Source organism: Vicia villosa, linkage group LG1 (assembly GCF_029867415.1).
Source record: "Vicia villosa cultivar HV-30 ecotype Madison, WI linkage group LG1, Vvil1.0, whole genome shotgun sequence".
Classification (NCBI taxonomy): domain Eukaryota; kingdom Viridiplantae; phylum Streptophyta; class Magnoliopsida; order Fabales; family Fabaceae; genus Vicia; species Vicia villosa.
Window position 1 is genome coordinate 63,607,870 of NC_081180.1, and position 26,311 is coordinate 63,634,180.

Here is a 26,311-nt window from a genome sequence, read left to right on the forward strand (position 1 = left end):
GTTTATCTAATTCTTTTTTGTGATATTACCATGTAAAAATTATTCATCAAAATACATGGTTTTGTCATCATAAAAAGGGGGAGATTGTGAGAACAAAATTTGGTTCTGCGTTTAATCTTTTAGTTTCATTGATAACTATACATATATTTGTCATGCAACAATTTTATACTCTAATAGTTTCTTAAGTGTGCAGGTTTACTATTTTTGATGATTAAGGATTGTTGTCCAAAAAATCATTTGAATCAGCGTAATACACATTAGAAGAACTATTCATATCAAATCTGAAGTGACATAAGCAGTTCCGAAGAATGTTGAATGACTCATCAAAAAATATTTACAAATGTTCTGAAGCGAAGCTACTATTCAAGATCAGAATTCAGCTCATATATGATTTGAATGATATTGTCTCTTGGAATGTCTACGTTGTTTGATCTTCATTGCTCTCTACTTTAGATAAGAAGTACATCTCAAATGAAGAAAGATCATAAACTTGCAATAGAAGCAATATGGTACAACAATACATCACCTTTCCCACTATTGGAGGACGTATTGTACAATTTCGTCTTTGGTGTGATCTTTTCTCCCTAGAAATTTTAAGAGTTGTCACGTCAAGGAAAGTTATGTCTTGTCCTCACTCAACGATCATCTTTTCTTGGGACTATATATAACAGACACTCTTATTTGAAAACGCTGCTAATTTACAATGATATTCAAGTTACATTTTCAATCTCAATAAATAAACTTCGAAGAGAAAAGGAGAAAGAAATATCTTAGAAAAACTGTACTAAATATTCTATTGTGAGAAATCTAGTTTCTAAGAATCTTTAAGAACACAAGAGTTGTTGCTCGTTAGATTGTGTTAACATTTGTGCTAAACTATTTATGTTTTAATCTAATTTTTTAGAAGCAATATCTTGTAAACATTACCTTTGTAAATCTATTGAGATTTGTATTCCTCAAGTGACTAGGTTGTTAGTCTGTCTACTTGAGAGGGATAAGGTATCTTTCTAGACTCTTAGAGGTTGTTTGTAATCTTTCAAAATTAGTGGATTAAGTCTTTTCTAAGGCAAAATCACCTTGGCGGGTGGACAAGATTAGTCTTTTCTAAGGTGAACCTGGATAACCGAAAGTGTTATTTTTCTTCTTCCTTTGAACTATCTCATTAACTACTTGAAACAGTTTTCAAAAGAATTAAGTTTTTTAGAAAACCCAATTCAAACCCCCTTTCTTGTGTTTTTCTCAACCTTCACTTTTGACTACTGCCAAGTGAGACAACTTCAATCTCTCCATGAATCTACTCACAATACCGACATAAAACGCCAAATTTGGCCGCATATTGCACAAGTAACGTAATGATCCAATCGATCTCCTATATTGAGTAGGATCTACATTTTGCTCCTCTTCACTTTTGGGCAGGTAAAGCCTTAATTCAGCTGGTGTAGTGGCAGCATTACAATGCTCCATGTCACATTTCTTCAATATTACAAGATCATATCTTCTTTGATGCATTAGCAGCCCCAATTCTAACTTGTAGAACTCTATGCCAAGGAAGTATGTCATAATACCAAGGTCACTCGTCTCAAATTCTTTCATAAGTTCACTCTTAAACTTAGAAATACTCAACTCATTGCTGCCCATGATCAACAAATCATCCACATATAGACAAAGTATGATCACACCTTCACTTGTAACCGACTTCACATAAACTCCATGTTCGGACACACATTTCTTGAAGCCAACAAGAACTAGGAAACCATCTATTAGTTTATTCCAAGCCCTCGGGGCTTGCTTCAAACCATATAGCATTTTTGGCAACTTGTAGACCATTCCCTCTTGATTCTTCACAACAAAACTAGGGGTTGTTTTACATACACCTCTTCCTCAAGTGGACCGTTAAGAAATGCGGATTTCACATCCATTTGATAGATAAACCAATTTTTTCTATTAGCAATGCCAATAACTTGTCGAATGGTCTCAATCCTAGCAACCGAAGCAAATACCTCATCGAAGTATATACCTTCTCTTTGCAAGAATCGATTTGCAACTAATCGAGCCTTATGCTGAATTATTTCATCTTTGGAATTCGCCTTCACTTTATAAACCCATTTCACACTGATTGGCTTTGTTCTTTCTGGAAAATCGACCAACTCCTAAGTACTATTTTTCTCTATAGATTATAGCTCCTCTTTTATTGCACACACCCACTTTGAATCACTAAATGCCTCTTCCGTGTTAACTAGTTCATATTCGGCCATAACTGCAAAATGGATGAAATCACCGTCATTGTTGATTTCGTTGTCATGGAATATCTCATGATCCTAGAGTCTTTGGGGAAAACCTCTTTGCGCAGTTGGTCGTCTAACATTTCCTTCCATTATGACTTCAACACGCGGTTTTTCAACTTTGTCATTTTCCTAAAAATTCAAAAAATTGAACATGTAACCGGTTACGCCATTCGTGTAACCGGTTACACCCTTCTCATCCTGCATATAACCGGTTAGGCTCTGCTGGTAACCAGTTACACCGAGTTCTGGAAGCTTTATTTCACCAATTATCACATCTCGGCTGATCACGATCGTCCTTTTTTCAATGTCAAACAACTTATAACCTCCCATAGGATGATAACCAACAAGTATCATCACCTCACCCTTGTCGTCCATGTTCTATCTAAGTTGACCCGGAACATTTCGATATGCCACAGAGACGAAAAGTCTCAAGTGGTTTAGATTCGGTTTGAATCCAAACCATGTCTCTTCTAGTTATCTTGTCCAGCTTCTTTGTAGGACACATATTCAATAAATAGGTGGCGTTAGATACCGCTTCTCCCCATAGCTCTTTCAACAAGTTTTTTTCTTTTTAACATGCTTCTCACCATATTCATAATCGATCCATTTTTTTCTCTCGGCAACACCATTTTGTTGTGGTGTATAGGGTGGTACTACCTCATGTATTATCCCCTATTCATCACAATACTTCCAAAAGTCATTTGAGACATACTTGCCTCCATCATCCGTTTTGAGAATTTTGAGCTTGTGACTACTTTGCTGCTCAACTATGGAATTAACATTCTTAAACAATTCAAATACCTCATCCTTCCTCTTGATTAGGTATGTCAATAGTTTCCTACTGAAATCATCAATAAAAGTGACAAAATACATATTGCCATCACTTGAATTAATCAGTCCACATACATTCGAATACACCACCTTAAGGTGATGCATGGTCCTATAACATGCATCCTTGATGAATTTACTCTTGTGTTGCTTCCCTTGCACACACTCTTCACAAATCTCAGCTGGAATATTATTGGATGGTACCCAGATTACCATACCATTCCTTTGCAACACGTTGAGATCTTGAAAATTGAGTTGCGTAAGACGATAACTCCATAACCACTCATCTCGACTTGCCTCTATAGCAAGACACCTATGCTCCATCACTTTCAACTTAATCTTGAAAGTTCTACTGGCAACCATATGAGCTTTAAGAACCAAAACCATGTTTCTTTCCAAAACGCGCAAACTCTTGCCTTCCATGCGAGTTTTGTAACCCTTCTCAAGAAATTGGCCAATACTTAGAAGGTTACATTTGATTATGGGAATATACAATACATATTTAATCATGGAATGACCACCATCCTTTCTCATGATCAAAACATCATCAATCGCGTCGGCCGATAAAGTGGTGTCATCCGTGAATTTCATTTTATTCTTCGTGGCTTGATTGATTTTGACAAACCAATCCTTTCTACCCGTCATATGAATAGAGCAACCAGAATCCAAGTACCATTTTTGCTACATTAGATTCCATCTCTGTTGAAGCGGTAAAGCGGCAAGCAAAAAGTAATAGGTATTATTTATTACCGGGTGATATAGGTTATATCGTATCGTAGTCCACAGAGATTGGTTGAGAAGAACTGCCGTTCGACTATCTCGCGTTCTAAGTTTCATGATTGGTTGCGGAAAGGTAAATGCGGGAAAAGTAAATAAAAGCAGATAAACAATCTCAATAGTCTAAGAGAAATAGTTATGAAATTGCATTTCGTTCTACCCGTCGAATACTTAAATCTGAAGATCTGTCGCTCGACACTCACAATACGCATCAACATCACCGGGCATCACTCGAGATGCCACATCGGTGTCCATGTCTGCAACACCGATGAAAGCTCAACCGTACTATTCACATCAGCGATTTCTCCACCGACACAAACAACACGGAGGCATTAGACTCGATACCCACAACGATTGTTAGTCCTAAATCCATGTCTGCAACCCAGAAACTAACAGTTATCATTCCTAATCAAGATCTATGGTGTCCATGTCTGCAACAACACAAATCCAGAGCATTTAAGCAAAAAGATCAAGAACAACAACAATGATGATTTGTAAAGCGAATATATAAACGATCCCAAGATCCACAAATATACATACAATAAGAGTAGAAACATACATACAACACCCACCATTGGAATGAAACAAAGGGAAGAGAGAAGATGAACCGGAAAGATCTCACCGGTACAATGAAATCGAGACAGATCCATGATCAATCCACATGATGTCGCACCCAATGGTGTTTCCTAAGCCTCTAAACTATCAAAATTGGACCAGAGCCACTCCATGGGGGAAATGGATGATAAAAAACCCTAAAAAAGTGTTTTTACAACATATATACAAGTTTGAAAGTCGCAGACCGCGCTAAGCGCGCCCACCGCGCTAAGCGGGCTGTTTTTTATTGTTCTTAAGCCGCCAGACCGCGCTTAGCGCCAAAAACCCGCGCTAAGCGCCCAACTCTCTGCCAAATGGGTCAAAAATGCTCCCAGAGCCCGCTTAGCGCGGTCAAGCCCGCTTAGCGCGCTCAACAGAACAGCAAATCTTGTTTTGGTCATATCTTGAGAACCGTAACTCCGATTTGCGCCCGGTTCGAAGCGTTGGAAAGCTTATTCCATGCTCTATCTAACAATGAACAAATTGCAACCAAATTGATGAATTTGATCATCCTTATTTTGAGCCTTGTCCGCCGATGAATTGGTAAAATCGCGTGTTCACCGCCGTGTCTTCGACACTTTATTCCTCAAAGCTTCGAACACACATAAATACCTACAAAAAGACAACAAAACTATCAAACGATATACATTTACACGAAAACATAACAAAACACAAACGATACAAATATACACAAAAACGGGGAATTATTCATACGGTATTAACAAAAAGCATCGATAAGTGCCACTATTTACATACACAAAATAACTACATTTTGCCACTTAACAACTCTCCCCAACTTGAATTTGTTTGTCCTCAAACAAGACCAAACACTCAAATCGCAAAAGTAAAAATCAATGAATCAAGAATCAACAAGATTTGGAAAAACAAAACAATTGTACGGTTCAAACAAAAACGTACCAACAAAGTAAATACTTACCAAAATCCTACAACGACAACATGAAAATGAAACGGATCCTAAGTACAAAAGTCATACAAAACATCCTAAAACAAAACAAGCTCAATAATGAATCACGCCTAGCAAAAACTCATCGGTAGATGAAAAACACCGAAAGGTGAGGACTTTGAACACACATCCAACAATCTTGCAAACAAAAGACAAAATTATGCGTTCATCTAAAAATAGTATTAAAAATGCAACGACACGAATCACAAGGGCTTTCAAGGTTGTAATGTGGCTCGGTTAACAAACAAGTGATAAGTCCTAAAGCTAATCGAAACAAAAACTTGCCTAAACCTAAGGGAGTAATTACTTCCACAAAGTTTCAAACAATACAATTCCAATCAAACTTCTTCTTTATCACAAATTGTCAAACCAAAACATAATACTTATTAGCACACTCTTATTCCAAACTCTTTTTGTTCTTTTCTTTTTCAAACTTTTCTCTTTTTTCTTTCTTTTTCTTTTCTTTCTTTCTCACATTTTTTTTTCTTTTTCTTTTTCTTTTCTTTCCACTACCTCATATCAATCACATCATAAAGAGGCAAACACCTTCTCCCCAACTTGAATTCAACCATAACATAAAGTGAATACTCCCTAATTTCTAAGGCAAGGTAAAAATCCATCTAAACATCATAATTATAGGTCAAGAAAACAAAGATAATCAAAATCCATCAAAAAGGGTGAACTATGTCTCAAGTTCAAAAACAAAATGGACAATGACAAAAAGGCTCAAAGGGGGTACTAATGGTCACACACTCACAAGGTAAATTGACATTTGGCAATGGTAGTTGCGCTCAAAATCAAACAAGTGCCTTGATCACTTTCGTGCATTCACAAAATCAATACAAACGATAGATTAAACATAATAATATCCAGTTAAAACAAGAAATGTCGGTCACTCACATATATACACAATGGAAAGCCACCTCACATTTATGGTAAAAAGGGAAAACTATTGTGATTCAAGTCATGAGCAAGTTATGCAAAAAGAATGAATAATATGAAAATTGTACAAATGAAAAGTCTCATAAACATGCTATGCTATAGAAAGCGATAAACGAGTACCTTGCTATGTACAAATTCGAACAATCATTACCGCACAATTGGCATGTTGAATCAATCAAAATTGGAGAATTACCAAATGCGATTCCAAGTAATCGGGCCAAAATTTGAGTCTAAACAACAACAAAAGAATTAAAATTATAACTATAAAATACAAAACTATAAAGCCTTGGTATAAGTGGGAAAAAGGCGAGTCAAATGAATCATTAAAAAGAATTCATTAGCCAAAAGCTACAGACCGCGCTAAGCGCGGTCTAGCGCGCTAAGCGCGCTACACCAGAAAGACAAAAACCAGTGCAACAAAACAGAAATTCCAGTGTGCCTCCACTTAACACCTATACATCTCATTTACAGAAAAATAGAAAAATAAAACCGTTGGGGTGCCTCCCAACAAGCGCTCGTTTTACGTCGTTAGCTCGACGCCTTTTATTGTTTCGCGAATGGTAAGAAACTTCCTCACGGTACGCCAATGCTTTCGCCTCAAACGCCACCTAAAGAAAACGTCCTGCCCAAACACTTAACAAACGAATTAAAAGCAAAATACAAGTATGTGTAAAAACACCAATTTACAAGGAATGGTGAAATTGACTAAACAAGTTGAAAATTGAAGATATGTAATTTAAGAGCTAATCCGAGTTCAACTTGTTTAGTAAGTTCACCAAACAAATTGAAACAAGTATAACTATACAAGTATACATCTATTCACAAAATATGCAATATGGACATATTTACGAAACTTAAAACACAAAACCATCGCAATGCGATTAATCTCAAAACCAATCCCCGGCAACGGCGCCATTTTGTTGAAGCGGTAAAGCGGCAAGCAAAAAGTAATAGGTATTATTTATTACCGGGTGATATAGGTTATATCGTATCGTAGTCCACAGAGATTGGTTGAGAAGAACTGCCGTTCGACTATCTCGCGTTCTAAGTTTCATGATTGGTTGCGGAAAGGTAAATGCGGGAAAAGTAAATAAAAGCAGATAAACAATCTCAATAGTCTAAGAGAAATAGTTATGAAATTGCATTTCGTTCTACCCGTCGAATACTTAAATCTGAAGATCTGTCGCTCGACACTCACAATACGCATCAACATCACCGGGCATCACTCGAGATGCCACATCGGTGTCCATGTCTGCAACACCGATGAAAGCTCAACCGTACTATTCACATCAGCGATTTCTCCACCGACACAAACAACACGGAGGCATTAGACTCGATACCCACAACGATTGTTAGTCCTAAATCCATGTCTGCAACCCAGAAACTAACAGTTATCATTCCTAATCAAGATCTATGGTGTCCATGTCTGCAACAACACAAATCCAGAGCATTTAAGCAAAAAGATCAAGAACAACAACAATGATGATTTGTAAAGCGAATATATAAACGATCCCAAGATCCACAAATATACATACAATAAGAGTAGAAACATACATACAACACCCACCATTGGAATGAAACAAAGGGAAGAGAGAAGATGAACCGGAAAGATCTCACCGGTACAATGAAATCGAGACAGATCCATGATCAATCCACATGATGTCGCACCCAATGGTGTTTCCTAAGCCTCTAAACTATCAAAATTGGACCAGAGCCACTCCATGGGGGAAATGGATGATAAAAAACCCTAAAAAAGTGTTTTTACAACATATATACAAGTTTGAAAGTCGCAGACCGCGCTAAGCGCGCCCACCGCGCTAAGCGGGCTGTTTTTTATTGTTCTTAAGCCGCCAGACCGCGCTTAGCGCCAAAAACCCGCGCTAAGCGCCCAACTCTCTGCCAAATGGGTCAAAAATGCTCCCAGAGCCCGCTTAGCGCGGTCAAGCCCGCTTAGCGCGCTCAACAGAACAGCAAATCTTGTTTTGGTCATATCTTGAGAACCGTAACTCCGATTTGCGCCCGGTTCGAAGCGTTGGAAAGCTTATTCCATGCTCTATCTAACAATGAACAAATTGCAACCAAATTGATGAATTTGATCATCCTTATTTTGAGCCTTGTCCGCCGATGAATTGGTAAAATCGCGTGTTCACCGCCGTGTCTTCGACACTTTATTCCTCAAAGCTTCGAACACACATAAATACCTACAAAAAGACAACAAAACTATCAAACGATATACATTTACACGAAAACATAACAAAACACAAACGATACAAATATACACAAAAACGGGGAATTATTCATACGGTATTAACAAAAAGCATCGATAAGTGCCACTATTTACATACACAAAATAACTACATTTTGCCACTTAACAATCTCTCATTGCTACCATAATATTTTCTTCCGCACACATTTCTACAGCGTTCCTGGAACTATTGTTGATGCCCAACAGCCCACTGTTTCTGCTATTACCACTACAACGAGGAAGGGCTTTTAAAGCGCTTTTTTTGGCCTTTAACAGCGCTTTAAAGCGCTGCCAAAGCCAGCGCTGGCATAGGCTACGAAAGCGCTTTTAAAAGCGCTCTGGTAGGCCCCCCCTATAAGAGCGCTTTTCTGGAAAAAGCGCTCTTGTAGGCCCCCTTTAAGAGCGCTTTTCAGGAAAAAGCGCTCTGGTAGGCCCCCCTTTAAGTGCGCTTTTTCCAGAAAAGCGCTGTGATAGGCCCACCTGTGAGAGAAAAAATTAAAAAAAAACGCAACATACTAAAGCGCTTTTGTAAAAGCGCTCTTATAGGGTGGGCTTTAAGAGCGCTTTTTCCAGAAAAAGCGCTCTTATAGCCCCCCCTATAAGAGCGCTTTTACAAAAGCGCTTTAGTATGTTGTTTTTTTTTTTTTTTTTGCTTTTTTAGTAATCTTTGGCAGCGCTTTTAAAAAGAAGCGCTTTAGTATGTGGTCCTTTAAGAGCGCTTTTTTAAAAAGCGCTTTAGTAGCTAAATGAGGTATTTTAATGTGCAGCCTGTAATTTAATCCTCCCAGTCGACCTGTAATATTTTCGACCTGTAATATGTTTTCAGCCTGTAATATTTTCGACCTGTAATTTATTTTCGACGATATTATTTCAGCCATCAGTAAGACAATATATATATATACTAATATAATACCATTATAATATCCAATATTATATATATACATCATTACAACATCAATAATATTATAGTACTTCAATTCGACACAAATCCTACATGAAAAAGCGCTTAATATAAAAATGACACAAATCCTCTTTTATTTCTTCCAACTTAAGTCTCGGGTATCCAGTGGCACGGAATTCGTCAAGGTACTACAAAACAAAAACAAAATATGAATGATACATTTAGTTAAATGTAATAAATTATATGAAATTATCTTAAGTTATAAATTCATACCGTGATCGGAATCTCTAATTGATTTGCCTGAAGGATTTCTTTCATAAACCTCAATACAAAGTATCCGCAATCGTAACTGTTTTTCTGTTGCGGGCACTACATAGAAAAACAAATAAGATTCTATAGTTGTGCATTGTTTTATCAAGTAGCATAAATATATTATAAGCAACATTGTGAAAAATAATGTACCTGCACTTGGATCCAAGTAATGTTGCTAGATTTAGTTCGGGATACCTGTGCGTCCCGTTGACTTCGGAACACTTGTATTGATCTAATTAACAAATATATAAAAGCATATGTTTAGATCAATCCCACAAATAAGTAAATATATATATATAAATATACACGAATATATATTTAGAACGATCCCACTTACAAATCAACGATGTCCTTCATGGCCGGATAATTGGTCCATTCACCATTTACCGAATTCAGATAATACACGACTTCCCTTATAGGGTTGATAGCAAGCAGCAACCAGTGTGCTCTATAAATAAAAACAATAGGTTATATGAAAATTTTGCTATACACAAAAGAAACAGAGATTAGATGAACAAAGAATGAGAAACTAACCCTACTGGTCGAGTATTATACGCCCAAAGATGCAGACATTCTGTATTGCCGGTGGACATGAATCTATCTACTAAGCACTGTCTAACTGATTCCGGTTCCGAATCAATTGCCATTCCGCTGCAGTGGGCGGAAGACACGAAACGGAATCTGTTAGACAACGGAGTCCCGCGCAACACTCTGTCATACAACAACCTTAAATAAAAACATAATAAACATTAGATTATTTTCATTGAAATGTGTAAATAAATTATATTGTGGGACTAATTAAATAATATATCGGATGAGGGAATCTTTTGACCTTTATTGCTGTACCCGGATAGATTTCCGTATGCTGGAAAATCATTAATTGTTCCAAACAACATCGCCCTCAAGTTGAAACTTTCCTTCCTATACCCATCGTAAACCTCCACACCGTTCTCCCACAAAAACTTTAAATCTTCGATTAAGGGTGCCAAGTATACATCTATGTCATTCCCTGGTTGTTTAGGCCCAGAAATTAGCATAGATAACATCATGTACTTACGCTTCATACATAGCCACGGAGGTAGGTTATAGATCATAAGAATCACAGGCCATGTGCTATGCGAGATACTTTGAATACCATGCGGGTTCATTCCATCAATAGACAATGACAACCGAAGGTTTCTTGCTTCTTTTCCAAATTCAGGATATTCAGTATCAACTTTCATCCATTGTGGTGAGTCTGCCGGATGTCGCAACTTTCCATCAATAATTCTTTCATCTGCATGCCAAGTCAAGTGTCTTGAATCGGTCTCACTACGATACATGCGTCTAAATCTCGGAATTATAGGAAAATACCATAAGACTTTAGCAGGAGACAACTTTTTCTTATATCGAGGGGCACCACATTTAGGACACTCATTCAACGCTGCATACTCGTTTCGAAACAAAACGCAATCGTTTGGACATGCATGTATCTTATCATAGCTCATGCCAATAGAGGACAACATCTTTTTGGCTTCATACGTTCGATTGGGAAGAACATTATCCTCTGGTAGCATATCTTTCATAAGGGCTAATAACTCTGTGAAACTTTTATCCGACCATCCATTGTCCGCCTTTAAGTTGTACAACTTTAACACCGCAGACAATCTTGTGAATTTTGAACAACCATCATACAACGGTTTCTCTGCATCGCTTACCAACCTCTCAAACATTTTGGGACAATCCGCAAGATCTTCTTCAAGCGCTTCTGCAATCTCTTCGACTCGATCGCAATCGTATGTGTCTGTGCAATCGTCGTTTGAAGCATACTTCCTATTACAACTCGACCCAGCATTCCCGTTCCTTTTCTCACCATGCATTGTCCAACATGTATAACTTCTATCAATTCCAAACCGTAGTAAATGGGATCCCAACTGTTTCCCGTCAACCTTATCCCCATAACAGCAACCCAAGCAAGGACACGACATTCGAAGCGGGTCTTCGGAGTGCTTAACCGCAAACTCAACGAATTCCCATACCCCTTTCTCGTACTCTTTCGACAATCGGTTTGATCTCATCCATGTCTTATCCATGACTTAATTAAGCTAAACAAATGCTTCTTGGTTTCTCTATCAGGTACTAAGGAATTCTGTCAAGATAATAAATAGCTATCATCATAATAGAATACCTAATCAGAATACCTAATCAGAATACCCGATTTCTTAAAGAAGACATTACCTTATTTCAAGGTAATTAATATAAGTCCACAAACCAAAAAACTGGTTGAGAGACACTAAATTGATATTAAATAGAACCATAAACAATAAACTATAAGCAGAAAATAACAAACTATAAGCAAGAAGAAAGGGATAGTAACCTGAGTTAGACTTGATGTGGGAGATGGGTAGGTTTGAATCGGCGTTGTACAAGTAGAAACCAGAGACTTCAAAGTAACTGTAAAATTAAACACACACACACGATGCAGTTAAATAATATGATTAAAATTAAAATTATAAAGTCCAAGACCATTTTATAATTAACCTACTTCTACAATACAAAACTCTAGAAATAAGAAAAAGGATAATAATATGATTAAAATCATAAAGTCCAAGACATAAATATGCTACAAATAATACTTCCTTGTTTGCCTTTTGACAGTTAAGGTCATTTACATTCCTTTTACATGAAATTCTGAAGTTCGTGTTACTAGTTTTCTCCTTTTGAAACATAAAATTAAGCATAGTTGCATAGTAAAATAATAATGATAATGCAAAATTCTTATCACCAAACTATTTCTTAATTTAACATAACCTTGATAATAACGAAGATATGGGCAAGGTAAAATACAAATACCATAATCATATAGCTTACAGGTGGCGAAAAAAAGAGGAAAAATTACTATATATTGCACCATTTGAAAGAAATCCTTTTTATAGAAATCCAAAACATCAGCAGAAACAGAATTCACAGTCCAACTATTAAAGAAAAACCTGAACACGTAGTTAACCGGTGCTAAAAATCCTAAAGTGCAATCGATCCGGTCCCAAGATTCAAACCTCTAAACTTAATAAAGAACACACAGTACAGGGGCTGATTTAAACAATCTCTAAACTTAATAAAGATCACACAGGATGAGAGAACCTTAATAGAACTTCAAAGAACATTGCAAATGAAACAAGAATGCACTGCACAAATTCTAACCAACCAAATATCCCTAAACCCCTTTCCATCATACTATCAGTTAAAGGAAGCACTTTTTCCTGCTCAACAGAATCAGAATTTATTAAAACCGGAACTGAATCTTCAATTGCCATAGCTATTTAAATTAAACTAAACTCAAAATCAAAATCAAAACCGGAACTGAATCTTCAATTCCCTTTTACATCAACCAAATTAAACCGGTTAAGTGTCTAACTATGTTTAGAATATTCTAATACATGATGAATCTTTAAGACACAAAGATTTAAGAGAGAACAATAAAAACTTAACAAAACTTCAAAATATATAACACTCTAAAGACATTTAATCAAACATGTAATATGCTTCATTCTCAAATTGCAATGCAACCCTTAGTTGAAACCCTTAAAACTAAACCCATAAATCATATTACCTTGCACAGTCAGACGGAGGAGAGAACGACGGTGGTGGCTGGCGACGGAGGGACGAACGTGGTGGCTGGCGACGGAGGGACGAACGTGGTGGCTGGCGACGGAGGGACGAACGGTGGTGGCTGGCGACGGAGGGACGAACGGTGGTGGCTGTGGCTGGCGACGGAGGGAGGGTTTTTCGGTTGCAGAGAAAGTGAGAAACAGTAATAAAAAGAAAACGAAAGAGAGAAAGTGAGAAAGTGAAAGCGTGTTTTTGTTTTTAATTTTTACTAATAAAGGCTACTAAAGCGCTTCAGAAAAGCGCTCTCATAGCCTGGTCTATACCAGCGCTTTTTAGCAAAAAGCGCTCTCATTAAACCCCCCTATAGCAGCGCTTTGAAAAGCGCTCTCATACCCCCCATTACCAAAGCGCTTTTCAAAAGCGCTCTCATACCCCCCCCCCCCCCCTTACCAAAGCGCTTTTCAAAAGCGCTCTCATACACCCCCCTACCACAGCGCTTTTCAGAAGCGCTCTCATACCCCCCCCCCTTTAAGAGCGCTTTTTTAGCGTGTTTTTTTATTTTGTTTTTAGTGCAACCTATAAGAGCGCTTTTTACCAGAAGCGCTTTAGTAGGGGTGCTGTTAAAAATTAAATTTGGCGTAGTGTACCTACCGTAACCATGACTAAGAGTGTATTCTCTTCCTCCAACTCTTGTCTAGAAACCTTGACTTCAATCCCTTGATTTTCCCTCTGTTTTGCATTGCATCTCTTGTATAATGACCAAGTTTTTGACAATTCAAGTATTGTGCTTTACTCTTGTCAACCTTTTTGGTGTAGTTGTCATGGCTACCATTTTTGCACCTGCTCTCACCCCTTTGGTTCGTCGAATTCTTTGAATTTTGTGAATCTTTTCCACTAAAATTCTGCACATATCCCTTGTTCTTCATGGGCCATTTTCCTTTCGACTTCTTATTCTTTTCATTGAACCGTGCTTGCAAAGCAATCTCCGTCTTTGCTTTGTCATTACTCATCTCATCAATCCTTTGTTCATGAATCTCAAGAGAGATTTAAAGCTCCTATTTTCTCAATGTCGGAAGATCCTTCGACTCTTCAATCGCCACTACAATGTTGTCAAATCTTGGTGTTAATGAACGCAAGATTTTCGACACAACATTATGCTCCGAAATAGCTTCTCTACAAGACTTGATTTGATTTACCAATTGCATAATTCGTGTTACGTAATCGTTGATTGTTTCCTTTTCCTCCATTTGAATCAATTCAAGTTATCGCAAGCTTGAGCTTATCAGAGTCCCTGCATAAACTTTTTCCAAGATCTCCCAAGCTTGTTTTGTCGAATCGCAATCACCAACCTTTTTAAAATTGTCACCAACACAACACAAGAATGAATTTCTTCTTTTCCTATCCCTAGCCTCTCAACTATATAACTTTTATTGCTGTAACAGTTAGTCTGATGAGCAGGAAGGATTGAATTACCATAACACCTATCAATAATTCATTTAAATTAAGAGATAAATTCTATTTGCAACTTGTGGTACTAAGGCTATGTACAATGGGGGTGTTGAAAAACAAATTCAATAGTTGAATCCTTGCAATGAGGGTGTTGAATAGGGTGTTTAAAGTGAGGTGTATTAATTGGTGTTGAAAGTTTTCAACATGTTGAATGTGGAAAGAGTGGGGTCCACAAAATACTTTGTAAAATTTTATTAGTTGTTTTGAATGTTTAAATTTTTTAGTGTGTTGTGAATGGTGGTGGAATAGGATGTTGAATTTTATTAAACAAAATCATTGTAGTGAGTATAAATTGAATGTGTGTTGAATTATTAGGTGGAAGAAAGAGAAGATGATGTGTAGTATAAAAAATAAAAAAGAAGAGTGTTGAATAATAAAACCATTGTACATAGCCTAATATTTATCATGATAAATATTTATGAATTATTGCTATAGTATAAATTAAATTTTTTTTAATTAAATATGTCTGGCCTCTTACTAAATATTTCAACATTTAATTTTAATTTCTTAAAAAAAAACTTCTAATAATTAGAAACATAATGGGCAAATATGCTTTCAACAGCAAATTTCTTTCATATCATATCAAAATAAAAAGCAAATGCATTCACAAAGTATTTCAAGCAGTGGTCAAGTTCTAAATTTCAACATACTGCATATAAAGACATCAAAATCTTCATATAGGATGTCATGCATGCAGTGATACCATCAAGCCAAAATAATCAGCAAGAATTGCACCAACATGACAGCAATGGCTTTGATTTAACACATTCATCAAAATATTTCAGTATTACTATGCTGATAAATAGAACACTTTCCTTCCTTTGAATTTTAAACAGAATTGTGGGAAAAAAAAGCATGTATAAGGAAGAAAAGAAGGCGAAACATTTTATGAAAAAAAGGAAGATCACTCTCAAACACATATCGTAACGAAGAAATACAATTCAGTTAAGACATGGAAGAAAAATTAAGAGAGTTCTTGTCTTTCTAACTTCATAAACTTCCCCTAAAATCTTACAAAAATGGGAGACATATAGAATTTTATATATCCTAGTCTGACCTCATCAATCAAATATAAGATCACAGCTCCTTGGACACCGGGATAATTTCTGTAACACCTCATACTTTGCTATTAAATCATCAATGTAACCAGAACTGTTGATTTTCTTCAACTTGTTGATTGTCATAGTACGTAACACTTTTGAATTCCGCATTACATATTCTGCAAATTGAAGCTCACATGTTCGGCCTCTACAATTTCTAATTAAGCAAGTTCTAAGCTGAGATGAAAGACATTCTGGAACAACATCCGGTTCCAGCCAATTGTTCTCATCGTCATAACTTATATTTTTCTGCAATCCATTAATTTAATTTCCGCTGGAAAATGAAGTTAAGACATGTTGATGTAAAAAAAATGAATCAATAAAACAAATTATTTATAAAACCTCAATGATAAGATGTTGAAGCTTGGGACAGTGTTGAAGCATTTGTAGCATCCACTTCCAATTCCTCTTACAATCATATTTGAAGAACAGCTCAATTTGAGTTAGATTGTGAAAAGTCGGGACTTGCGAACATGTAAGCTTAATCATAAAAAATGTCTACGTGAATAGGAAAAAAATTAGAAATCAATATCAAAAATTCAAAATGAATCTCTTACATTAAATATTAAAGCCAAAGAAATTTTAAAATCATACCAGCTTTATATTCAGAATGAGTGCTTTAGAAAGGAGAAAGAAAGGAATAGTTTCACTTTCACAAATACTAGCTTTCTTCAAATTGGGCAAGCATTTGATCAATAATTTTTGTGGGATAACTTTCTCTACTTGATCAATAATTTTAACATCTGTTTGCAGTTCCTCTAGAGTGGGAAAGGATAAGAGAAAGTTGATGATATCTGTATTACATCTGAAAAACACGTCATCCAAATGCAGAGTTTTGAGTGAAGTATTTATTCCAGTAAGGTCTCCATTTTGAATAGTTACTTGTCTTAACTTGAGGACAGTAAGTGTCTTAAAATTGAATATGTTAGAAGCTAAGTCCAGGACCAGGCCTACAGGACTCAATTGCATGTCAAGTTCTAAGGTTTCAAGTCCTCTTTGTGTTGCAGCCGAAATAAGTGAGCTGATATGGTTGCAGCCGTGTGGTATCAAATCATCGGATACATTAAACCTAAAGTTACATTTGAGACGGAGTGTTTGTATTGGTACCTTGATGTCACGCAATAGAATCACCCTGTCAAAGGTTTCTGTGTCTGACGAGTTTTTGGCGACGAAATCGAGGGTGAAGACGGAGAGCCATAATGAATTACATCTCTTAGAAAGGATGCTTGTGGCGGCGGAGTGTTTGGTGGGGAGGAAAGAGAGAATGTGACACAGAATTGGGTCTGGAAGGGCGCTAAGCCGGTCTGGTATCGGAATCAATCGTTTGCGTTTGCACGGTTTGCTTTTACATCGTTTACGTATCGTAGTTGTTAGATACCAAAGAAAAGTCATGACACTATTATTGCTTTTCAACTAGTTAGGGTTTCTACTATTTTGCATCACTATTGCCGTTGAACCTGAAGGATTCAAAGCCACTATGGTTTTATATAAGGAGATCCCTAATAGCCCATTCTACCAAGAGAATATATCAAAACAGAAAATAGAGAATATTAGGATCATATTGGGGTAAATTTGCGTAAAAAAAAAAGAGGATAATTTCATAATTACCTTTAAAAAAACCCATATATGTCTGTGTCCACTAATAATGAACTTTTATTAGGTAGGGAAACTGAAAATAGTCAACTACTTTAATACTAATACAGATTGAGAATATTTTATTTCATAAACAAATTATAATTTTCTATATATATAAATTTATGCAACACATAGTTAATTCAAAAAAATATTTAGCATTACATTTTTTTATTAATAGTATATGAATTTTATATGAAGTGTATCAAGTGAGAAACAAAATTATTGTGAAAATAATGAAAAATAAGAACTATCAACAATAATTATTAATTTTAATTATTGCATCAAATTAAAATCTCTCTTTATTCTATTCATAGAATGTGTTATGGGTTGGCAAAGATCCAAATGATTGAGTCATAAGTCATCTCAAATCTACGCCTCTTAACCTAAAATATATAAGTCCGTTCACACAGAAAGCAAGATACATTATTTGATCTTTGCTTTTCACTATATTCATTTTGAATTTTGAACTGACTTGAGCGTTGGAGTGTTAACTTTGCAGGTCCACCCCGCACCGTCGTAATAAAAAGATCAGCAACACCAATTCAAGATCACTAATTCATCAATTGCATCCAATTCTGGTTCTTAAACGGAACAATAGTGTCATTTGTGAGAAACGACTTTTGATTCATATGTTTTCCACGATTTCACTATTTGCTCTTCGTTTTGTCAATGTGTAACCTTCGAGGATCACCAAATCAAGAGCGACCTGGATCCAAAAGAAATGGTTCGTTGTGTTCGATCCAATCTATCATCACGTTAACTTCTATCCAACGAATTTTCTAATATTTAATTCGTGTGAAATTCTGCGAAGTAAAAGAACGAATGATATTAAATCCATATCCATATCCTTGCTAGAAGTATCAAAGAATGAAGCTAATCACCTTCAAGATCGTACTGGACATTCTTGATCGACCTGCGAATCTCACATTATCTCAGTTACCCATTGTTAGTGTGATACTTATTATGGCAACTTCAAGGATACGACGAGTTCTTAGCCATCACCAACGTAGATCTGTTATTGTAGCACTCTCTCTAGGAGATTAAAGATATTTAAACATTGACCGAAAGTTGCATCAGGCCAGATCTGATAACTCGCTATGAAGCTCGTGTTACTACTAAAGCTACTAAATTCCAATAAAATGAAATAAACATCTAACACAAGATTATCTGCGGAGAAAATAGTAATCGTCGTGGATAGTGCATCTGCTCGCATGTGTTTTCAGCAAAAGAATCATGAGTTTAGTTCACTAATGAGATTAACTAGAAAAATCTCAGAAGCAATTTGTGCAAAATAAATGTACAAGGAAAAGTGTTTGAAAGTTGAATGTAGATGTTTGTTTAAAGACGAAATAGAGACAAATTTTAACTTGAGAAAAGCTTAGAAGAAATAATGAACGAAAAGTATAATAAATGACATTAAAACAAATGTTTAAATAAAGGAAACTTAAAGACAATGAAAGAAAGGGACGCAGACTCATACATGTTTTTCACAGATTGTTTCGCCATTTGACTCGAGTACTCCAGCTCTATAGAATGATATATGAGCTCAAAAGGTTCAACCAAAAGAGCTTCCTTAACATTCAAAGGGTCTGAATTAATTTCCATCTTTGACTTTTGTCTATCAGTAAACTTAAGCCTTCCAACTTTCAACGCATTCTTCACTAGATTCCTAAATAGGACACATTGAAAAGTTTTATGACCAAGAAAATTATGAAATTTACAAAAACATCTTATCTTTCTTTGTTTCAATGGCGGAGTCTTAAGCCCCTTTGGGACTATAATTTGGCCATCAGTAACTAACAAGTCAAAAATTTTGTCAGATTTGGTTATATCAAATGTGTATGTTTTTGTGACAAATTTCTCATTTTTAGTTGGTTCGACCGAATTTTTTCCATTTGAAGGTTTTAAAACCTTGTAACCATAAGGCTTCGATGGCTAGTTATGCCAGATTAACCTCTTTTTTTCCAACATACTCACAAGCTATGTCGAAATCCTGATCATTTTCATATATTTCTACATAGGCAAATTTTCCTTTTTATGATAGTTATTTGACATAGCCTTTTAACTTTTAATCTTTCGACTTGTCTAACCCTGACTGCTAACTAGGCCATGTCCCTAAAGTATTGAGTATCTATTTTTTTCCTGATGGAATTGTTCAAGCCCCTTGCACCCATTTAGACCAACTCGTGTTTAGGCACTTAAGTGAAGCACCTTGACTTCAATAGCCTAAACCTATTGAGATAGTCATCTATCGACTCAGTAAACATTCTCCTCACACTGACTAGTTCTTTTAGGCTAATCTTAGATCGTCCCATATAGAACTTCTCATGAAACAACCTTTCCAACTGACTCCAATTAAATATGAACTTTGAAGGAAGGGTGGTAAACCACGTGAAGATATTTTTTTTAAGAGAATTGGAGAAATATGTCATCTTCAAATTCTCATTATATGCTATATCACAAGCCTCAGTCTAGTATCGAGCAATATGTTCGACAATAGACTCACTGGTGTCGCCTATAAACTTTGTGAACTTGGGGACTTTTCAACCCATATGAAGCTCAGTATACGACACATATTCCGACAATATAGATACAAAATTCGGCTTATGTAAGCCAACATAAAGGCCATTCTAGGCTAGGATCTGTTTGACCATATTAGTTATATTGTTTTTCCCCCAAAAATTATTTTGTTGGACATTTCTAACAACTTGGTCTGCATCTGGGTTTCTAGTTACCAATATTACCTCTTAGTCATTTTGACATACGTTTCCTTCAACTGCTCTAGGTATAGGCTAGTCGGCAGGTTGAGGCATAACTTGTTGCCTTTGATTATTAAGCATCCCTTCATTGTTTGGCACATCCAGGTTTTGAATTGGCCTAACATCTTGAATTTTAGGGATTGGTCGAATAGGTGCCTGGAGTGCACAAAAAACAAATAGCGATTTGACCCATTTGTTGCACCAACTGCTGGTGACTATGGTTAGTGTTTTGGATCAAGGGATTAAACATCGTCCCCATTTGATGTGTGAGCATGTTCACCATATCATGGTAGCTTTCAAACACAACACTTTACTGGAAAAAAAATTAATTTTTGAACAAAAAGAGTTTCATTGGGCGTCCCAATTTGTTTACTGGTATTTTTAGTGAACATTCACGAGTTTGGTTCACTTAAGAAATTAAACTCGAAAAATCCCGATGAAAAATTTGTGCATGGATGTTTTTAGAAAAGTCTGTGTGTTTGAAAGGATGGTTTTGTCTGAATTCATGAGAACTTAAGAATAACGTGAAAAAGATAATGGCACGCATGATCATACATTTCTCAAGAGTGAAGAAAAGTATGAAGACTTAGAGTGAAAAAGCAATTAAAATGCTATTAAAACAAAGAAGATAATGAAACAAACTAAAAATAAGATGTTTGCTTTAACATTAAATGGTACGCATGATCATAAATTTCTCAATGAATCTATGAATCATTGTGACTTGGATATTGGATTTTACAGAGATCAATAAAATGTGTGACCCTTGTCAGTGCTGAGATCTGACTTATATACAAGTAAAAAATAACTGTCGAGAATGGTTATTTACTTAGCACTCAACAAGTTCACAAGTATGTGGATTTATGGCCTCTGCATTGCTTCCACGCGTCCTCACACTTGAACTGATGCAAACCATCACTAAAGTTGTTAAGTGACCTTGATAACTCTTAATTGCCTTTGTTGAGAAACCTTCAGTCAAAGTAATGTCGAACCGCCTCTACATTAGTTGACTAAAAAATATTCTAAGTCCCACACTCATGTTGAGCTCTGTCGAAAGTCACTACTTCTACACTTATCATGTCGAAGTAACTTTTTTGAGATTCTGGGCATGTTTTGAAGAGAGAGTGATCTTAATCTTGGGGATATGTTCCTGAGACTCTTTCAAACTAAGTTTAGTTCAGTGTCAAAAATCACATGCTAACAATAGTACAAGGAAATATTTTAAAGTAGTTAGGTAGATTTTGGAGTAGTAGCTAGGTAATATAACTATGTCTAATGTATGACCGAACGTAGCTGTGATGTCATTGTTGGTATTTAAATAGTTGATATAAGATAGTTTTAGAAAATTGTTTAGAAAGAAGGTCATGGCATTGGTTTTTGGATGATTAATTACAAAGTACCAATGGCATATTTATAGGCTCAAGTCACCAACCTTTATTTTATTTTTTTTCGTAAGTAAGAAATTTTATAACGGGGGAACTAAGGGTTCTCCAACCCGATTACACCATTAGGCGAGAAAGCCGACAAAGAAAATTACAGACCAATTACAATTACGAGAGGAAATACAACGACTCCTTAGAAAACTCGTAAAAAGAATAATTGGGATGAGTAATATTCCCACAAAAAAACCACTTCCACACCAAAAGCTTAATGTTCCAAACGGTGTTGTTGACATTCCATAAATCATTCCGGAAGCACACTCCATTTCTAACCAACCAAATTGCCCAAGTAGTAGCAAGCCAAACTACACCCAATTTCCTATCTTTCACCATATTGACACTAAAAAAATAGTGTCAATCCATAAAATTCGAAAAACACTTTCAATAAAGCTATTCCCTTTACCAACCCAAAACACTATTTCACACCAAATTATCTTCACCACCCCACAACTAAAAAAGAGATGATTCATATTTTCCAAACAATTACCACAAAATGTACAGAATAAATTATCTAAAGAAAGAGCAATACCTCGAATCACCAATAAATCCTTAGTTGGAAGCCTATTAAGAAAAATCTTCCAACCAAAAGCTTTTATCTTGAAAGGGACGTCCATCTTCCAAATCAAATCAAACACGCCATCGTGAATATTAGGGGGGCCATGGGGAACTCGAATAGAATCATAAAAATCGTAACACGATGCCACCGAAAATTCCTTCTCCAAACTAACACTCCAAACCACTGTATCTTTGCCCTCTCTCCACCCACTAAACTCCTCCACCCGACTTCTCAATTTCCCCACCTCTTCCAAAATCTCGGCATTTCCTAAGTGATACTCGGATAAACCAAAATTACCCCATGTCCAAACTCCATCCAACCAACCACCAGGGCCGGCCCTAGGGGTAGGCCACCAAGGCTACCGCCTAGGGCCTCACATTTTTATTGTATATTTATATAATTTTTTTAATTATTATTATTTTTTAAATAAGTTTTTAAATTATATGATAAATCAATTAAATAATAACAAATAATATATATTAATAATATCATTTTTTTTATTTGTTAATTTAAATTTCACACGTGTATAAAATAATTTTTTGAGTTTTTTTTAATATAATAGGAGATTTGATTAAATTTTTTTTAACAATTTTGGTATTGTTTTTAATTATGATTTTTTTAAACAATGAGAAGAGTATTTCGATGAGTTAGTTTTATTATCAATTAAAATAAAATATTAAATGAAATTAATTATGATAATTTAATGATTTTATATCTTTAAACATCTAAAATATATTATTTTTAAAAGAATATTTTTATTATATTAAAAATATTTAATTTTAAATTACGTTTTAGGCCTCGAGATGTGTTGGGCCGGCCCTGCCAACCACCCATAGCCGCCACCAAAACTTTCTTCAAACAAGACAACTCAAATAAAATCGGAAAAACCTCTCTCAAAGAAATGTCATGTTTGATTCCCAAAACGGAATATTAAAGCCATTATGAATATTAAAACTACTCCTTTCTACAACATGATCCAAAATGGAAGATAAACTAACCTTTAGCATATCCTTTAGCATAAACTAACCTTTATGATGGTGAATATTTTTCCATTATTTTAGTTATTTCTAGATGTTTCATGGTAGATTAGTAACATACTAATTCTAGGTAATTTTACAATTTTCATACACATTATAGTTCTAAGTATTCTACTATTTTCATACACATTATACTTTTAAATTTTTCTACCATTTTAATATACAATATATTTAAAAATATTTAAAACTTTGTAGCAATTTTAACGCATACTTTATCAAACATTCACATAAATCGCTGGGCAAATATGCTTTCACAAAGTTTTATCATATGATATAACAAAAAAGCAAATGCATTCACAAAGTTATAATTTCAAGCAGTCCAGGTTCTTTGCCATATAAAATGATACAATCCCCGAACCCAATAACACATCAGTATGATGTACAAGGCTGCCAATTATTCAAGCCAACACATTTCTCTTTCCGGAGTCATAAGAGCATCTTCAATGGTGGTATTTTCTTTTGAGTTCTCCACCTAGACATGCCACATCATAGTACCATTGCATTGCAATGCAACTATGAAAAAATTGTGGTACCCAATCAAATTAGTTTATGAGGTAAAGTTGTGGGCCCAATAATAACTTTTTAGAATTATACAATTAAAATAAAAATTATAAAAATTATTTTAAGATGATGTGGCTAGTGGGACCCATAAAGAACCCAAAAATGGGTTACACCATTGGAGATGCTCAGTAATTAAATCATGTTTTAGTGGTGAAGTCTTGAGTCCCCCGGGCACCAAACTTTTTTAAGAAAATAAATATAGGCTACTAACCACATTTTGTTATTTATGTAAACCAAAATAGATACCACTGGAAAATATCATAGTCGCATAGTATGGTTCTCTCAGCCGTGGTCGACTATGGACTGAACCACTAGGGACATTCGCTCACTACACTCAAAAACATGAATTAAGAATTTAAACCATTTGTTATGTATATCAGTATCATATTAATAATTGATAAACCATTGCTAGAAAATTATAGTGATCAATATAACTAAAATAGAAAACCATCACCGAGAAAAGGAAGACATGAAAGCCAATAAATATTTGAAAATGCATAAGACATGGAAGACAAATTAAAAGAGACTTCTTGTCTTTCTAACACTCTAAACTTCCCTTAAAATCTAACAAAAGTGCTAGACATATAAAATTTTATATATCCTAGTCTGACCTCATCAATCAAATATAAGATCACAGCTTCTTGGACAAAGAGATAATTTCTTCAACACCTCAGACTTTGCTTCTGAATCCATGGAACAGGAACTTCGGATTGTCAAGGTACGTAACAGTTTTGAATTCCGCATTACATATTCTGCAAATTGTAGCTCACATTTCCGGCCTCTATAATTCCTAAATAAGAGAGTTTTGAGCTGAGACTGAAAACATTTCGGAACAGCATCTGGGTTCTGCCAATTGTCTTCACTGTCGCCATTTTCCGTTTGCTGTAAACCATTAAATTAATTTCCACCAAAAACAAAGAAAAATGAAGTTATGATAGGTAGAGCCGTAGAGATCGAAGAAAATGAATCATGAAAAGAAATTACTTATAAAACCTCATTAATGATAAGAATATGTTGAAGCTTGGGACTCTGATGAAGCATATCGAGCATCCACTTCCATTTCTTCTTACTGTCTAATTCCAAGAACAGCTCAAGTTGAGTTAGACTGTGAAACGTGGGGATTTTTTGAGACCATGTATGCTCAATTGGCATCAAACGAGTAGATGTCTACGTGAATAGAACAAAATATTAGAAACCAATCACACAGTCACAATATCAAAATTAATCTCTTACATTACTATTTAAAGCCAAAAAAGTATTAAAAATCATACCAGCTTTATACTCAGAATGAGTGCTCTAGAAAGCATGAAGAGAGGAATAACATCGGTATAAGAAATAGTAGCTCTCTTCAAATTGGGCAAGCATTTGTTTATTGCTGTTTCTGGAGTAAACTCCTCTACAACTACATAGCATGTTTGCAATTCCTCTAGAGTGGGAAAATTTAAGAGAAAGGTGATGATATCTGTATCCCCTACGAAACGCACGTTATCCAAATGCAGAGTTTTCAGTGGTGAAATATTTATTGGAGGAGGGTTTCTCACAATTCTTACGTTTTTCAACTTGATGACAGTAAGTGTCTTACAAGAAAATATATTAGAAGCCCTAACCATATCAAGTTCTAAGGTTTCAAGTCCTCTTTCTATTGCTACCATAATTAGCGGGTTGATACTGTTGGGGTATTCGGGAGGTTTAACCATAACATTACGTTTGACACGAAGTGTTTGTATTGGTACCTTGATGTCACGCAATAGAATCACCCTGTCAAAGGTTTCTGTGTCTGACAAGTTATTGACGACAAAATCGAGAGTGAAGACTGAGAGCCATAATGAATTCCATCTCTTAGAAAGGATGCTTGTGGCGGCGGAGTGTTTGGTGGGAAGGAAAGAGAGAATGTGACACAGAATTGAGTCCGGCAGGGCGCTAAGCCTGTCTTCTACCGGAATCATTGATTTTCAACTAGTTAGGGTTTAATGGCTTACTCTAGGGTTTTGTATCATTATTGCCTATGAGTCACCCGAAGATTCAAAGCCACTATGGTTTCATATAAGGAGGACAAACCCTAATAGCCCAACGAATCTACCAAGAGAATATGACAAAATAGAAATACAGAATATTAGGATCATATTATGGTAAATTTGTCCATAAATAAAAGAGATTATTTGATAATGATACTTTAGGTAGGGGAACTGAAAATAATCAACTACTTTAATATTAATACAAATTGAGAATATTTTAATTCATATACGAATTATAGTTTTCTGAAAATAATCAACTACTGTTTT

At 35.6% G+C, this 26,311-nt stretch overlaps 2 protein-coding genes across 2 annotated transcripts; both read right to left on the reverse strand.

Moving 5' to 3' along the window:
• Positions 1–16,006: 16,006 nt before the first annotated feature.
• On the reverse strand, positions 16,007–19,995 carry LOC131644203 (F-box/FBD/LRR-repeat protein At3g52680-like). The gene is made up of 5 exons (XM_058914638.1): positions 19,892–19,995; positions 19,161–19,349; positions 16,640–17,387; positions 16,388–16,543; positions 16,007–16,270 (listed from the first exon to the last, which is right to left on the reverse strand). The coding sequence occupies exons 1-5, from the start codon at positions 19,993–19,995 to the stop codon at positions 16,007–16,009; spliced, it is 1,461 nt and encodes a 486-aa protein (XP_058770621.1).
• Positions 19,996–24,644: 4,649 nt separating this feature from the next.
• LOC131644210 (FBD-associated F-box protein At5g56370-like) lies at positions 24,645–25,975 on the reverse strand. Its single transcript, XM_058914650.1, has 3 exons — positions 25,301–25,975; positions 25,032–25,169; positions 24,645–24,893 (listed from the first exon to the last, which is right to left on the reverse strand). The coding sequence occupies exons 1-3, from the start codon at positions 25,973–25,975 to the stop codon at positions 24,645–24,647; spliced, it is 1,062 nt and encodes a 353-aa protein (XP_058770633.1).
• Positions 25,976–26,311: the final 336 nt, after the last annotated feature.